The sequence below is a fragment of the Gossypium hirsutum genome, chromosome D13 (assembly GCF_007990345.1).
Source record: "Gossypium hirsutum isolate 1008001.06 chromosome D13, Gossypium_hirsutum_v2.1, whole genome shotgun sequence".
Lineage (NCBI taxonomy): Eukaryota > Viridiplantae > Streptophyta > Magnoliopsida > Malvales > Malvaceae > Gossypium > Gossypium hirsutum.
This window is the reverse complement of record NC_053449.1, coordinates 3635649-3652487: the sequence shown is the minus strand read 5'-3', so window position 1 is coordinate 3652487 and position 16839 is coordinate 3635649. Positions and strand designations below refer to the sequence as shown.

Here is a 16839-nt window from a genome sequence, read left to right as displayed (position 1 = left end):
TATTTGTTTAAATTTCGTTTTACTCATAATTTAATTTTTTTTATTTAATGTGTTATTATAATTAATTAATTTCAAATCACAAAATTCATGGTTTATTATATGCCTATATTTTAAATCCGTATTTTCCATTGATAAAATTTTTAATATTTACAAAGAAATAGTAATTGAGGTAATTTCATGAAGGAAAAAAACACGGGTAGTAAGTAATTTCATTTTAACAAACAGGACGAATTATCCCGCCACTCCAATGCCGCTCTGTATTTTAAAAGCGCCTTTTCTCTTTCTCTGCAATTTGGAATTTGGAATTTGCAAATTCATTTTTATTTTTATTTTTTTGCTGTGCAGATTGTTTTCTCTCAGATTAAACCCTAAAAGAAATCCGATAGCAAAATAAGGTCAGTTCACTCTTCGATTCATTTCTCTCAATCAATTCAAATCTAGTTTCACTCACTCTCATTATTTAAGTGCATTTTCAACTTATTTTAGCCGGTGTAGCTCTTGAATACATGAAGTTTTTTTTTTTGGATTTTATCAGTTAACTCTAACTAGGCGCTACTTGTTTAGCCATTTGTCATTGTTTTTCTTTTCTTTGGCTTAATTTTTCAGTCTCGCTGTTTACATTTTCTGAATTTGTTTATTTATTTTTTTAATTTGTATTCATTAATGCAATTAACATGCCAGCGATTCGATAAACCTGGGAACATTTTGTTTTATCTTGACTAGTTTGGAGAAGTGATGAGTATTATAACTGAAGCATTTGGCAAATTTGTCACATATGAACTATTACATTCCATTAAATGTGAGCATTTTTCGGGAAAAAGAAAGTTGGGTATTTCTTCTAATGTGTGAAAGCTTGATTTTAGGCACGGGAGAAGAGTTATTTTCTTTTACTTATTTTTTGAAAAATAGTTTGGATTTCGAAAATAGGGACAAATTCTCCAAGGTGCAGGTATCACTCATTCACTTAAAATTATGTCCCTTTCTGTATGTTTATCAAATTCTAATATATTTCTCTCTTTTATGTTCAAGCTTGCATCAATAAGGTTTAGGGTTTAGGGTTTATTAATGGAGAAGTTTTAGGGCTATGGGTCTTTCATCAAGAAATCAGGATCTATGTTAGTCAGTGACCAGGGGAAAGCATACCATGCCCGAGTATGTCTTTGTTCTATCTATAACGATTATCTATTATTTTTGCATTTCTTGGTTGGCTAATTCTTCATTGTTGTCTACATGCAGTCAAAGCAATTCAGTTGAATCTCACAAATGTTATGACAAACTTCCCAAAGTCAATTGGTTGCAGCATTTCGACGCACATGATAAGTTTGCATGTCAAAAGAAGTTTCTGTGTACGAATTTCCTATTCTCCCTAGAAGGGCAAAAACCTCAAGGAACAATGTTTGCACGGTAGGTTACTGTTATATACTTTGATGTTTTTCTTCGAGTAGCACTTTCTAAGTCTTTCTCTCTAATATTTCCCTTATAACATGTCTTATGCTTTGTTGGTTTAGAATTAGTACAACTAAACATTTTATAAAGCAAAATTGGCTGTGGTTACTACTTAGTAATGTGGGAATCTACTCTGTAAAGCTTGACATTTGGTTATTAGATGAACAACAGGCTTTCTGGTAATTGCCGCTTTATATCAGAAAAAGAATAATATCATGATGCAGCTATTAATCACAGAATGAATGTTATTATGTGATACCTTCATAAGATTTTTTGATTGTGTTGTATTACATAATTCAAAGCATCCAAGGAATAATCTCTTAGTTTAATTCCATTGACCTACTTATTGATTCTTCTAACAAACCTTTCTCATGTCTTTAAGGTTAACTTCCCGCCAGATTCAGAATTCCCAAATATTTCAGCATACGCAAGTTGAAAAGGTAAACTTGATTGAAATATTAACTAGTGTTTTCATCATAGTTGGTTTTCAGGGGAGATATGGCATTTTAAGTTGCTTGTTCTTCTTATTTCCAGATAATTTTCCTTCATATATTAGACTTAGATTCTGTATTCTTAGATATTCCCTGCTTGGATTTTTATTTGTGTTGACATTTTTAAGTCTTGAGCTTTTCTATGGAAATCTCTCCCAGGCTTGGCAGATTCTTTCTAGCCTTCCAGCATCTTGCAGGACCTACTTAAAACCAGGAACAAGTGCTCCAGTTAAGACTTCAACAGATGAGATTTCACATAATCGGAGAGGAAGATCTACCCTTGTAGAGCCATCAGGCATGAAGTGGTCTGAACATATGCATGTGCATCCAAACAGCAGTGAAACTGATGGCAAGGTCAATGGATTTGGAAGGTGCATGACCAGTTCTTTTCCATCAAATAATGCCAATACCATGGAAAGCGGAAATAATTTACGAGGGAACAGTGGGATTACAACATCGATGTTCAGCCATAGCAATTCTAAAGTTTCTGGCGGATCATTAAAGAATCAAACTTTCCATGGTGTCCAACAGGAGCAGTCTGCAGAGGTTTTGGCTAGTGAAATTGATGATGATGACTTACTGAAGGTAATCTGCTTCACCTTGTCTGCTTTGGTGATATTTGAGTTAAAAATTGGGTATGTACATGAAATTGATTTAATTCTACATCTCTCTCCCCCAGTCAAATTCTTTTTTAACTTGCATTTTGCTTTCATTTGAGTGGAGCTGTTGAATCTGGGATTTATTTTGATGCAGACAATTGGTCATATCAACTGTATCAAGGTCTTCTATTGATTGCTTTAACAGTTGTACCCCTTTCTAGCTATTCTGATGTTATTAATTATGCTGATTTTTTGTATTTATTTGTCCTTTTTCTTTGAACTACTAGTAGATGACTATATCAAACTTGAGTTATTCTTTCAGTTAATTTATACATCAGTGTTAATCTCGGCCTATTATTGGGCTTCAGGATATTGATGTGGATCAGATTGTCTCAGAACATTATCAGTCAACTTGTACACCTCAACCTTCAGTTTCTAAATTTCCGCCTATTACCCCAAGTGTCGATAAAAATGCTTTTGCAGGACAAGAAACTTGTTTGCCTCCTGAATTATGCTCAAACTGCAGTCATGGGTGTAAGGTATACATCGTATCTGCTTTTTCTTTTACTCTGATGTCATTTCATTTTCTCCAAGTTTATATCCCTTATTCTGGAAATTAATGCAGTTAGGACACTGCCCAGAAGCAGCAAGTCATGTACAGGAAATGAAAGACATGTTAATTGCCGTGTCTAATGAATTACTTGACAATGCTACCAACCTGAGTTCCGAGCAGATAGAGAAGCTTCGCCAAGATAGGTTTGTCCTGAAACCTGTTATTATTCCGCACTTCATTTCAAGGGGATTTATTGAAATCAGGTTTGTTGTCAGGCAACCATATTGAAGAATGATATTCATAGAAGACAGAGAGACAATAAAAGCAGTTAAATTAGGAATAATGGGGATGAAGTGCAATGGATGACACTGGACATTAGTCTATTTTATTTTCTACAAATTCAGATCCTTTTCAAACTGATAAGAACCAAAAACTCCTATGTCTGTGCTTCTATTAATATATTCATGTTCATGGTCAGGTTGCAGCTAAATAAGCAAATTCAGCAGCTTGAGAAATATATCTCTGATGTGGAAAGGCAAAAGTCAAATTTTTCGGCATCTACAGCAACTCTCAGCTTCCAATATGGAACACCACAAACAACATCATTACGCCCTAACCCAATTCAGTTTGATACCCAGGTTCATTCCCGTAATGAACCAAATGGGTATGACAATTGGAATTCACCAACAGTTCCTTTCTCTTCTGTAAATAGTTTTGGTGTTCCATCAGGTCCTATTGAAAGAGAACCATACATTCCACAGATTATTGACGTAAATTATATTGAAGGCTCAAATGACCAAAAGTGGAGTAGTAGAGATTTTCCATGGACTAGAAAGCTGGAGGTGTGTGGCTTACTTGTTTACAAGTTTTCATACTCCATATGCATGATCTTTTCTAATGTTTTTTGCCACTTTCTCTTTAGGCAAATAACAAGAAGGTGTTTGGAAACCACTCGTTTCGCCCCAACCAAAGAGAGGTTATTAATGCCACAATGAGTGGGTATGATGTTTTTGTTCTTATGCCTACAGGAGGGGGGAAGAGCCTGACGTATCAGGTAAAGTGGTTTTCTCTAGGTTTGTTTCTGGTTCTTTTGTATTCAGGCAACTACTAGTTTGCTTGCCTCTCTTGGCCTCTTTTGCCATTACAATTTGATGCGATTTTAGTGGTACGGACATGCTTTGTCTATTCTGGTCCACTTTTGTGGAGCTAAATCTTTTTGATGTCTTGCAGCATCTTTTGGAGAAGCATATATTGTTATATGGATTGAACTTTTATTTTATTCTTCTTAAGCTTTGATTCTGCTTTAGATCACTGGTAACAAGGGACAAAAGTTTTCTTATTTAGGCTTTGGTTGATGCCTGCATGATACTCCATAAGGATGGACTTTAAGCATGTTGTTTGTTCTTCTATTTCAGCTGCCTGCTCTTATCTGTCCAGGAATAACATTGGTGATTTCTCCCCTAGTTTCACTCATCCAAGATCAAATAATGCATTTGTTGCAGGTAATATGTTTTATACATGTCTTGATATAGTCTAATTTTTTCTGGATGGCTGGTAAGCTGCATTAATTGATGAATGTACTTTCTTTACCCTTTTTGACTGTATGATAGGCAAATATACCTGCTGCTTACTTGAGTGCCAATATGGATTGGAGTGAACAACAGGAGATCCTTAGAGAGCTTACTTCTGATTATTGTAAATACAAGTTGTTATACGTTACACCAGAGAAAGTGGCTAGGTGAGTGTCATGTGATTCTTTTATATTATTGCATATGGTGTTTACAGATATCTGAGGTGATTACTTGGGCTGCATCACTTGCCTCTATTACTTTGAAAGAATAGAGTTCACGCAAGAAATCAAGAAGTTCAATGATGACTTTATAGAGTTACTTAAAGAACAAAGCCTTTATTTCTTCTAACTATAAATGTGTTACATTTTACCATACTAAAAGCGACATCTAGTATTGGTTGGTAGTTTAAAACTAAAATTTTCATAGAACATAACATGAAGGTTATCAACAAGGAAATTGTTTTGAATAGCTTTTATAGACAAAATATTGCTACTTAACCTTTTAACTTTTGCTTGGTTCTTTTTGAAAGCATTGGATATTCCTTTTCTACCATTTGTCTTTCCTTGGAAAGAGCCCATTCTTTCTCTGCCTTAAACATCCTCTCTCTGTAATTTTAGAAAAATTTCCCTTTACAACTTTCCACAATGTGTTTCTGGTGGGTAATTTTAGCTATTATTGTAATATTATTCCCAAGTGTACTAATACAGATAGGAAAAATCAGCAGCATACACTTGGGTTTTTGTTTTCTTTTTTATTTTTATGTAGGCTTAGTTGCTTGTATAACCTCTATCTTGATTACAGGAGTGATGTCCTCTTGCGGCATCTGAACATTCTAAATTCACGTGACTTGCTTGCAAGGATTGTGATTGATGAAGCTCATTGTGTGAGTCAGTGGGGGCATGACTTTAGACCGGATTATCAGGTTGTAAACCTCTGAATTTTCTATACTGTTGGCCATATTCATATAATTTTTTGTTTGACGTTACGCTGGTCCATAAATTTGTCCAGGGCCTTGGTATATTGAAACAGAAGTTTCCAAAGACTCCAGTTTTAGCTTTAACTGCTACTGCAACAGCCAGTGTAAAAGAAGATGTTGTGCAAGCTCTTGGTCTCATTAACTGCATCATATTCAGGCAAAGTTTTAATCGCCCAAATTTATGGTAAGTATTGAATCAAGATTGGGTTGTAACTGAATGTTTATATATATCAAATCATCTCTGATTTCACGATCACAGGTATTCTGTTATCCCCAAAACCAAGAAATGTGTGGAAGATATCGATAAGTTCATCAAAGAAAACCATTTTGATGAATGTGGAATTATTTATTGTCTTTCTAGAATGGATTGTGAAAAAGTTTCGGAGAAGTTGCAGGTTTGTCTTTCTGGTTTATTTTCTTTTTTTAATTTCCTTGTTCGAAACAAGCTGTTTGTACTCTTTGAAAGCACTCAACTATGATTTTTTTTGGGGTGCAAACAAGGTACTTCGCCTCCAACTTAGGACCTCTAACGCAAATCTAACCTTACACTTACTATTTAAGTTAAGCCTAAGTGGCACACTGTAAATTAGTTGAAAGGTGTTTAAGTCTAGAGGTACAAGGAAGCACGTTTATGGCATAACATGCTTCTCTTGACCTTTCTTGAAATCTTATTTGCGGTTTTCCTTTTGTTTTTCAATGATGGTTAATGTGATCATGAAACCTTTTTATGATGGTGGAATATAACGAAAATGGAAAAAGATTGTAAACAATTTCTGTATTCAAGCTGAGGAAACTAGTTCGAATGCAGATAAGTATTGAAGTTGTATTTATGCCTTTTGGTTGTAACTCTTCCATTTTATCACATTAGAGTTGTATTGTCGATGTCCAAGTACTGAAGAAAATTTATCAGCTCAATGTTTTGCCCATCTGCTAGCAAAAAGACTGCTTTTTGCACTAGGAATTTTTTTAATTAAGTAGATGGGTAGAATATTATATCTGCCTAATCCTTAAACTTCATACTCTAAACGAATCCGGTTAACTGAAGAATTGGATTTTATGAGAAATCAAATCAATTATCCTTTTTCATCTAATTCATCCATGCCTATAATGGTGCATTCTGTCTTTAGGAATATGGGCATAAGGCAGCATTTTACCATGGTAATATGGATCCTGCACAACGTGCCTTTATTCAAAAGCAGTGGAGCAAAGATGAAATCAACATAATTTGTGCTACAGTGGCATTTGGAATGGGTATCATTCCCCTTTTTTTTTTCTTTTCGGTTGTTTCATTCATGGAAAACAACCATGCATTAACACTTCTTTTTCAGGTATCAACAAACCAGATGTTCGCTTTGTCATTCATCATTCTCTTCCAAAATCAATTGAAGGTTACCATCAGGTAATCATTGAGATTAAACATCATGCAGTCTGAAAATTCTGCATGCTTAATATGTTTTTGCCATGTTTTAGGAGTGTGGTCGTGCTGGTCGAGATGGTCAACGCTCATCTTGCTTATTGTATTATAGCTACAGCGATTATGTAAGTTGCTCCTCTTCATGTAATGCATATTTGGGATTTTTGTTAATTATTAAATCCTTAGGAAATGAGTTCATCCAGCTTCTGATTATGCTCAACAAACTTAAAGTGACTGTTAATTATTAAATCCTTAGGAAATGAGTTCATCCACCTTCTGATTATGCTCAACAAACTTAAAGTGACTAGTGATATCTGTTCTTTTCCTGTCTTTTTTCACATATTAACGTCTTGGATAAATCAAGTGAAGTGGTAGTGGTATTTCTTTTCTGCCTACTTATACATATTGACTCTTTTGAAGATACGAGTCAAGCATATGATTAGTCAAGGAGCTGCAGAGCAAAGCCCCTTGATTACTGGACATAGTCGCTTTAATAATTCAGGGAGGATATTGGAAACAAATACTGAAAATCTCCTACGCATGGTATTGATATAAACTCCTGGTGTATTTGCCCTTGATTTTATTATTGTTATTATAATATTTCAATTTATCTTAAATTATGATCTTAATGTTTCAGGTCAGTTATTGTGAAAATGATGTTGATTGCAGACGTCTTTTACAGCTTCTTCATTTTGGAGAAAAATTCGATTCCACACACTGCCAAAAAACTTGTGATAATTGTTGCAAGACTAGAAGTTCTGTTGATAAGGATGTCACAAATATAGCAAAACAACTGGTTTGAAGGAATTTTGCATCTCTGTTGCTTTCTTTTCCCCGTCTTTATTGGGTATATGAACCTATGATTTCAATTTGCTTATATCACCCTTGCATTGCTAGGTTGAACTTGTAAAATTAACAGGCCAGCAGTTTTCATCATCGCATATTTTAGAAGTCTACAGAGGTTCCTTAAGCCAATTTGTGAGTCCTAAACACATTGTTTGGCTGTTGTTTATTCCATTACCTTCTCTAATTACAATCTTTTTGGGGTAATGCTGAAACTAGGTCAAAAAACATAGACATGAGACTTTGAGCCTGCACGGTGTGGGAAAACATCTAGCCAAAGGTGAAGCTTCCCGCATAATACATCATCTCGTTGTTGAGGAGTACCTTTTGGAAGACGTTAAAAAGAGTGATATTTATGGATCTGTGTCATCAGTGCTGAAGGTATCCCCCAATACCTACCTCTCACAATGCTCACTTGGCCGAATTGGTTCTTTTAAAACAGAGCGAGTACATAATTGCTACTTTGATTTGTTTCCAGGTGAATGAATCCCAGGTTAAAAATCTCTTCTCTGGCAGGCAGGCAATCATAATAAGGTTCAGTGTTTCTTTTTGCTGTTTGTATTATCATAACTTGTAGCAATCAGTAGAATGAAGTATGTATGCTAATTATAAAGTTCTTGATTGAGTTAATGCTATCAGTCAAGTTATATCAACTCCGTTGAAGAATTGATACACACACATATATATCATTATATTCGAATCCTTGTTGCTCGAAGTTTGCTTTAAGAATACAGCAATGAAATTTTCCTGACATCTGATAATACAATGTAGATTCCCTAGCACTGTAAAAGTAGGTAAACTGAGCAAACCAGAAGTGACTCCAGCAAAAGGCTCATTGACCACATCAGGGAAGCTAAGTCCTCCAAGAGTTGACACTCCGGCCCAATCTCAGTCCGTAGTTGACTTGGTACATTTCTTTGATGCCTTCCTGCTCATATACTAGACATGATTCTGGTTTTCTTGATAACTTATTATATGTTTTTACGACAGAATCTGTCTGCAAAACTGTATTCTGCTTTGCGAATGCTTCGAACCATTCTCGTTAAAGAAGCTGGTGAAGGGGTCATGGCATACCACATTTTTGGGTAATCTCTCAATATTCTGCCACTCATCGCTTATGTTTCCATTTCACACTATTTTGTCTCAGTGAAACTGGGATACAATGAGAGGAAAAAGGTCATTAGAAATTCTAGTTTTATGCTATCTTTATTGTTTCTTTTAAGCTTATATGTTTTTTCCTCTTCACCTAGAAATGCTACCCTACAGCACATAAGCAAAAGGGTTCCAAGAACAAAGGAAGAACTCCTCGAGATCAATGGCATTGGGAAGTAAGTTCTGAAATTCAGATATTGTAGATATTTGACTTGCTTTTTGCAGATATTTGGATTCGGATAATCCAATTATTGTCTGTAATGGGTCCATAGAGGATGCAAAATAAACCTTCGAATATCCATTATTTGAATTGGATATTTGAATCGACTTTATTTTTGCATTTGGATTCAGATATCTGAATCAATTTATTCACCTTTTATTTTTTTACTTATTAAGTGCCAATATTTTTATTTGATTCAGGTATCTAATAGATATTTTAATTTATTCGGATTCACGGATTCAAACATTATAAAATTACTTATATTTGACGTATTGCCATCCTTGAAAATAGTTTCTATTATAATTTTTGCTCGTATATGATAACAAAAATGTTTTTAATCAAAATACAGGGCTAAGATACTCAAATACGGAGATCGGTTGTTGGAAACCATTGAAGCTACCATCAAGGAACACTACAAAACAGACAAAATCAATAGTGGCAGCAGCAATGACAGTAATGATTCTGCAAAGAGGAGAAGAAACACAAACGCAAACATAGACAACAATGACGACTTCAGTAGAAGCACTGGTCGGTCCAAGAGAAGGACAGTGGAAAGGCAGGACAAAGATGGTAACAGTGATAATAATCATCAATACCCTGCTGATGAGAATGACCTGGATTTTGATGACCTTGATTATGTATATGACGTTGAATCGAAAGAGAACCGCCCGCAGGTAGAGGTCAATATAAATGGAAGGATGCTACCTTCTTGGCCTAGAACATGAAACATGTGTAACATCTCAACCAACTTTGGTTTAATTTTGCTAATAGAATGTAAACTTTTTACCACTAAACCTACATTTCTAGTAACAATTTTTGTGAAATGGCCGAGGAATTACATGAGCTGCTTCAAATAATATTCGAATGATTGTAATTAAGATCAAATCAATATAATAAAATTTAGTATAATTAGAAATGTTATAATATTTATAAATAAAAAAAATCATATATAAAGCAATTTTCTAAGCACGTTTTATTAAAACACAGGAAACGCCACAGTTAAGTGCAGGGTTTTAGTTTGTACACACTTATATTTACAGGTGTGCATTGTATTTATGTTTCTTCTTATTCCTTCCACAAATCTACAAATACAATCGCATATTGCCAATCAAGGTTATATACCAAGGCCCATGGACGTTGACAGAAACTGTAGCTGCAACCACCAACACCTCCGCTGCTTTCACCACCCTTTCAGTCAGTAAACCACTGCCTGTCCCAGCCCCGACTTGCCGGAGGGCAATTTCCACCAACTTTCTACCGTAGACACCACTCCCCCCAAACACAACCCCTCTAAAAGCTAAGTAAACAGCACGCCATACCTTTTCAAACACCACATCCCCAGCTTGCAAGCTCTTTGCTAGCATCCTCCCCATCATAACTTTCCACATTTGAACCTTATCCTCGTCTGTTACTCTTGAGAACCCACTGATTACTTCAACAATCCCTTCAATTCCGACATCTTCAACACGGTCTAAGAGCTCCAAGAGCCGCTTGGTGCAAATCAATATTATGCTTTCCATGTCAGTAGGGCTAGCTACAACTTGCTCGCTTGAGAAAATTTGCCGACAAATAAGAATGCTGCATGTAAATGATCAGATATTTAGATCAGATCCTTTGTTCACTGTCAGAAGGCTACAAAATATATATATATATTTTTTTGCAAGAAATCAATCATCCGAATACCTCGTGGATATTACAATTATCTTCTGAATCTCAGCTTGAACACCCCTCAATCTGGCGAGGTTAAGAGTAAAGGTTTCCGGCAGAGAATCCGAAGTTAGACCAGAAACTCCACTTACTAACTTCAGCAAACCAAGCCTCACCACCATATCAACTTGATCTCCCTTGCATTCTGGTTGTTCATGATCCGACCAAAAAACATATGACTCATCAGTATGTTAAAATGGTTGCACATGTCAGTCGGCTTACACTTAGGACTTAGATTCAAACAACTTGAACAGTTTCATATCCAAACCTGTAACTTTAGAAGGGTTTACAAATTTCATTTGGCTTGCATTTGCTGAATTGTAGCTTCCACCAGTTTTAAGCGTGATGGGAGTATGAACATCCCGAGAAGAACTATCCTGGGCCTTCAAAGTTGACACAGAATTTTGGTGTTCTTCCCATTCTTGATCTTTACAGTTCCAAGCAGACGAAAGCCACCGCATTGTCAATGGTAAAGAAGACCCAGCATTGGAAGGAGACCCATAATGGTTCTGAAATGCTTTCCGAAGGTAATCCAAACCTGCAGGTCCCTTCAGCAATGGCTCCATCATCCTTATACGAGCTTTGCTGATCTCTTGCTTAAGATCCTGTCAAGGAAATGCATATTATGCACCAGTAGAAAACAAAGAACTTCCTCTTTCCCAACTTTAACACCTTCAAAACTGGTGATGCATGAATTCATTCTATCAAGAAGAAAAGAAATGGACATAAAAGATACCTGAATCTGCTCAAGGACAAAACGTAGACCCTTTATCATTGCAAGGGCAGGAGAATGATCCGGCTTCTCCTTGGCTTCACATATCTCAGTTAACTCTTTCAATAACCTCTGGTTAGCAGCTTTCATTTCATCATCATTGGCTGGAGAGGAGAGCTTCTGCAAAGTGGTCAATGCAAACCCCATAATCCTTCCAAGATAGTCAATGTCCAGGTTGCCTGACTTCAGCACCTTTGAAAAGGGGGAAAAGTAAAATAATTAGGACTGCATAGATGGAATTCTAAAACGGAAATGATAAAGGCAGGATAGAAACCTGGGAGAGAATTTTTAGATCAATAGCATCGATTATTTCTTCTCTCCAACTCTTAGGAGCCATTTCACAAATTTCATCCCTGACTTCCTTCACAAGCTCAAGAACTCTGTCATAATTGGGCTTATCCTGACTCATAGATTCCATGATCCCGTCCCAGAAAGCCTTCTCCATTGTTTCTCTTATCTTTGCCTGCAGAAGATGAAGAACTTACGATAATAAGTATCAAGCATGGCAGACAAGAAAATGATCAATTCTAAGATAAGTTCCTTTATTTGAATATTTCATAAAATCCCATCAAACCAACCATAACAGTTATAAAGCTTGCAAAAGTGTCAAAAACTCTGATGATGATTCTGAGTGTCTGCTTCAAGTACAAATAACAATAATAAGAAGAAATGCACAAACCTTTATGCCATTTTGATCTTCCTCGATGCCACTGATGCTATCAACAAAACCACACTTTTCATGAAGAAATTCATTAACAATCAATTCATTCTCAGAGACTGGTTGCTTTTCAATAGAAGATGCTAACTGAGTGTTTAAATGGCTGCTGCTAGTCACAGAGGAAACAGAATTCTTGGATGAGGATGTGCTATCTTCATCGTCCTTAAACAGAGAGCGGACAACACGGTTTGGCATCTGAGCCAGATCAGTTCCATTATCAGTTCTAGCAGTCAAAGAACTAGGAGAACCATCTGTGCTTGAAGATAGGGAGGGCGTAATTGGTGATCCTGTTTGGCTGCCACCTTCCTCTGATTGAAAAAATTTAGTCCGTGTTTCAGATAGTGCACATTCCATTCGTTCAATTCCAGCATCTCCACACAAATGTTGCACTTTCTCCCTTAAAAGTTTTTGATCTTCCATAACCTGTGTTTAAAAAAATTCAATGAGGATTCTCTGCAGTGTAATCTAAGACCAAGGCAGTCACTTTGGTTATAACTTAAACTTTGAACCAAACATAAATTAGTTAATACTAATTAAAAAGTTTGAAAAACTTCTGCATCATTAAATGTCGTCAAACTGATCAGAGTGTATTTATAAATTTGCATTGATATTCACTGGTATCAGAAAAAAGATCAATAGTGAGATAGTAAGACCTGTCTTTGAATAGCCTTCATATCATGAGTAAGAGCAGTCTTATCTCCTTCTGGAGTCAACTTGCACTTTTGTATCATTGAGAGCTCAAGCTGGCAAGCAGCTCTTACCAAGTCCTCTTCCAATGACCGAGCATCCTTAACCTTCCACACCATGAAAGAACTAAGGTAGGAGCACCATGCTTTATCAAATGCTGCGAGCTGTGACCTAAATGTCAAAGGTTTACTTAATGTAGAGTCAGACTCCTCATCCGGACTCTGTATTGGACCCTCTAAAATGATCTTTACCAACAATTCGAACTCTCGAACAAATGCTTCTGCAGACTTGGCCAAAGCAATCTCTCGCTCTCCTTGACCACTTAAAACAGCCTCAGGGTGGCCCAATATCATGTATGCACAAAGAAATACTCTGACAGGATACCTTGATACTGTAGTAAGACTTTTGGCAGCCTCCTTTCCTGACACAACTCTCTTAGTCTCTCTGCTTCTCATTGAGGTCCTGGGAGTGGTCCTCCTCTTCGGAGTAGCAACTCTTTTGAGAAGATGGTCAATGTTATCCAAACTGGATAGATGATCAGTAGCACCAACTGCTCTTGCGGCCTTAATGCGGCTCTCAATTCGATCGAGCAAAGCTTTCACAGTTTGAAGGGTAGTAACTGATTCAATCAGAAGAGCAACTTGTTCAAATGGCATTCGCTTAACAGAATTCTCATTGATTTTCAAGGAATCAAAGGCTTTTGCCAAGTTTAAAGTAGTTTTTCTCTGCCTAATGAACCACCTCCAGCACCTGAAGAATACAAAAGTATTAGATACTAGAATATTAGTAGTTTTAACCTTTTAGGTATTGACCCAAATTGATGCATGAAATCTTTTGACAAAAAAGATTTTGTAATAATTCCTAATAAGGATTCTCTACTGCTGCAAAAGATATTTTTCAAAAGACCCTCTGAAAATTGCAACAATAGATAATAAACTGTACCGAGCACATACAGTCCACGAAACAAATACATCTCTCAAATGATCAACTAGGAAATGCTGTTATTATACCTTGCTAATTTTCTAGAAAGCAGTTCAGCTTGCTTGTACATCCTGGTATAGTTCTCTTGAACAGATTTATGTGATCTTCCTCTCTGCCTCAAGTACTCTGCTCTCTGTCTCTTTGCCTATTTTTCAATTATTAATAAGAGAGACGAAATCTATGCAATAAAATATTAAGAAGAAACAATGACACATTTGCACTTGGGAGAACCATACAATACAAAAGTAATGGAAAATGCATACCCTTTGCAGTCTGTCTTCTAACTGGTCTTTCATTGTCCTCCTCTCAATCTCACGCTGATGAGAGATTGACTTAGCAACTCTCTTAACTTGCGAAATCCTAGCACAAGCTTTCTTCTTCTCTGCTTCAAGCAGCCCCAGTCGCTTTTTCTCAGCAGCAGCACGCTTTTGATGAATAGCAGCACGCACAAGCTCCTTATATTTATTTTCTCTAGCCATCCTTCGTAACAATGATTGTGATGATCTCTCTCTTAGGGTTGCCCTCCGCTGGCTGTAAGCCTCAAAGATAAGCATTCTATTAGCCTCTGCCTGTTGAACCCGTGATTGAACTTTCGTGCCAAGCTTCTCACGTTCCTTCTCAAAACGCATTTCTACCCCAGTTTTTGCTGCTTGCCGCAATTCATCTAACTTCACTAGGCGCATCTGAGCCTTAGCCAAAATGCTCAACCTGTTAATTAACCAGCCTGTGAGCTTTCAACGTACAAAATTTACAGCCAACACAGAACTAGAATTTGTTATATCTTTTGAAAGATGTACCAGATAACTTCCATGCTGTCAAAATCCATATAGAACATAACAGCAGTACAAACAAACCACACACGAAAATATTTTGGAAACAGCATAATGAACACAGCAAGCTTTGAATAGATAGTTAAAGGATGCTAAAGAAAGTGTAAAGAATGATAACGAAACAACTTATAAGAATAAATAATTTAAGATGCTGCAAAAAGTATAAAGAATGAGAATGAAACAACTTATAATCATCAAAGGCAGTACAACACTAGATTTGGCTGTACCTTTTCTGCTCGGCAGCTTGGAGCTTCGCTTCAAGGCGCTGACCAAGATCTTCCTCATTTGAGGACCTGGAGGGGCTTCTTGGCTTTGACCTTGCCTTGCTTGACAGGCTTTCATAGAATTGCTACAATCAAACAGCAACCACAGCAAAAAATAAGTAAAGAGACTACAGAAAACAAATGTTCCAGTTCTAGTTAATTTGCCGCACATTTCAGTAGATATGCAGTAAATTGAACAGTTCACAGTAAGTGTAAAATAATGGAACCTAAACTACAGTTGGTTAGCGAGTAAACAAATTATTCAAAAACAACCATGGAAATTTGAGCTTTGCAAGAGAAACGAGAGAAGTCTGTACGTGAAATTTAGTACCAAAAAGTGCAAAAATAATTCAGGCAGGAACAACCCACCCCACCCGTTTACCTAACACAAAGAAGCAAACTTCAGAACAAAGATTTTATGTACGGAAGTGTTTTCATAATATGAAATCTTCTAGATTTCATTTAACAAAATGGAATCGTAAACTCTATATTACCCAGATAATTAAAACAACCACCGCCAAAACAAATATGAAAAATAGATTAGGAAATATAGCAGAATTATATTTCGGTTAATTTGTTCTTTATATCTAAAAAAATGACTCAATCTAAACCACCACCAAGCTAGCTGGATTCGTAGTCATATCTCTTCTAGAACCGTATGGAATTAACTTTGAAAATCATCATCAAATTCTCGGTCCTTCTTAACACCCCCCCAAAAAAAAAATCAGTATTGATCTCGACCGAACCAATTACTTGTTTCAGTTTATCGCCCAAGTAGCTCATAAAATAATTATTTATAAATTAAAGATTCTTCAAAAATCCTCTCCGTTACTACTGTTTCCTCTTTAATTTCTCACCAACTACGCAAAAAAATATTTCAAAAAATAAAATAAAATCAATTAGAACGGAAATCTTTAATTCAACAAATAAAAAAGAAAAAAAAACTCTTGGCTTACCTGCCTACGAAGATCCGCATGTCGAAGCTTGGCTTCGATTTCTTCTACAGTGGAAGGACTCTTACACTCAGCAAGAAGCCTCTTCCGAATCCTCCTCGGCACACGCGAAGACGACGGCGTCTCACTCGCCGGAAATTCCAAAGCCACCGCTCTCCCACTCTCCGGCGTCTCCATCATCATCATATACACCAAATTTACACACACAAAACGTATCTATACAATTCCACAATCACGATTATCCTAAAAATTTACAATCGGGCGTAGAAAATTTCTTATTGATTATAAGAAATTACAGTGTTTTTTTTTTCCTTTTCCTTTTTCTTTTTCTTGTTGTTCTGGAAGTTTTGTTTGAAAGCTTTTAAAGAAAAAGAGCGTTTAAGGTTTTTTTTTTTAAAATTACTTTTTTAAATGTTTTAATTCTTAGTTTTAAATTTTGTGGGAAATGTTTTTGTCAAAATAAAAGCGTGTTGGAATTGTGTGTGGTCGTCTAATCGGGAAATTACTTATCCTGATTGTACGGATGTTAGCCACGTCAGATCATGACTCTAACGGCTCTTTATTATATTTTACTTTACCTTTCGAAATGACGCTATTGCCCTTTCTTTCGCATTTTTCTACTTTCTCCAAGAAGGTCGGTTTGGACGTTTGGTTTAAGTGAAA

The 16839-nt window shown here is 36.2% G+C and overlaps 2 protein-coding genes across 3 annotated transcripts; one reads left to right on the top strand and one right to left on the bottom strand.

Annotated features, from left to right (window-relative positions):
- The first annotated feature begins 211 nt into the window (after positions 1–211).
- On the top strand, positions 212–10122 carry LOC107919835 (ATP-dependent DNA helicase Q-like 4A). 2 transcript variants are annotated; one of them, XM_041109996.1, is made up of 27 exons: positions 212–257; positions 346–395; positions 1030–1152; positions 1237–1404; positions 1829–1886; positions 2097–2522; positions 2905–3075; positions 3162–3292; positions 3568–3931; positions 4012–4143; positions 4505–4591; positions 4700–4827; positions 5462–5582; positions 5669–5820; positions 5896–6031; positions 6764–6887; positions 6965–7035; positions 7107–7175; positions 7471–7593; positions 7688–7846; positions 7948–8028; positions 8113–8274; positions 8372–8427; positions 8665–8800; positions 8884–8978; positions 9144–9221; positions 9615–10122. In XM_041109996.1, exons 3-27 carry the CDS (start codon positions 1145–1147, stop codon positions 9988–9990), a joined length of 3612 nt encoding a protein of 1203 aa, XP_040965930.1. In that variant the 5' UTR covers positions 212–257; positions 346–395; positions 1030–1144; the 3' UTR covers positions 9991–10122. The 2 variants fall into 2 exon arrangements, with proteins under 2 accessions (XP_040965930.1, XP_040965929.1); XM_041109995.1 differs by adding an exon at positions 864–949 and having other exon boundaries at positions 246–395.
- Positions 10123–10215: 93 nt separating this feature from the next.
- LOC107919836 (uncharacterized) lies at positions 10216–16602 on the bottom strand. Its single transcript, XM_041109997.1, has 11 exons — positions 16180–16602; positions 15188–15309; positions 14394–14838; positions 14160–14275; positions 13116–13899; positions 12424–12885; positions 12019–12207; positions 11709–11936; positions 11241–11577; positions 10949–11117; positions 10216–10843 (listed from the first exon to the last, which is right to left on the bottom strand). Exons 1-11 carry the CDS (start codon positions 16360–16362, stop codon positions 10348–10350), a joined length of 3531 nt encoding a protein of 1176 aa, XP_040965931.1. The 5' UTR covers positions 16363–16602; the 3' UTR covers positions 10216–10347.
- Between the last annotated feature and the right edge of the window lie 237 nt (positions 16603–16839).

What these genes read in the sequence shown, in the direction of transcription:
- LOC107919835 (XM_041109996.1), top strand. An exon ending in ATGATGATGACTTACTGAAG is followed by an intron (nt 2,523 to 2,904) that starts GTAATCTGCTTC and finishes ATTGGGCTTCAG; the next exon opens with GATATTGATGTGGATCAGAT. An exon ending in TACAGTGGCATTTGGAATGG is followed by an intron (nt 6,888 to 6,964) that starts GTATCATTCCCC and finishes CTTCTTTTTCAG; the next exon opens with GTATCAACAAACCAGATGTT.
- LOC107919836 (XM_041109997.1), bottom strand. Translation starts at nt 16,362, where the DNA reads ATGATGATGATGGAGACGCCGGAGAGTGGGAGAGCGGTGGCTTTGGAA. An exon ending in TAGAAGACAGACTGCAAAGG is followed by an intron (nt 14,276 to 14,393) that starts GTATGCATTTTC and finishes ATTGAAAAATAG; the next exon opens with GCAAAGAGACAGAGAGCAGA. An exon ending in AAGATCAAAATGGCATAAAG is followed by an intron (nt 12,208 to 12,423) that starts GTTTGTGCATTT and finishes CATCTTCTGCAG; the next exon opens with GCAAAGATAAGAGAAACAAT.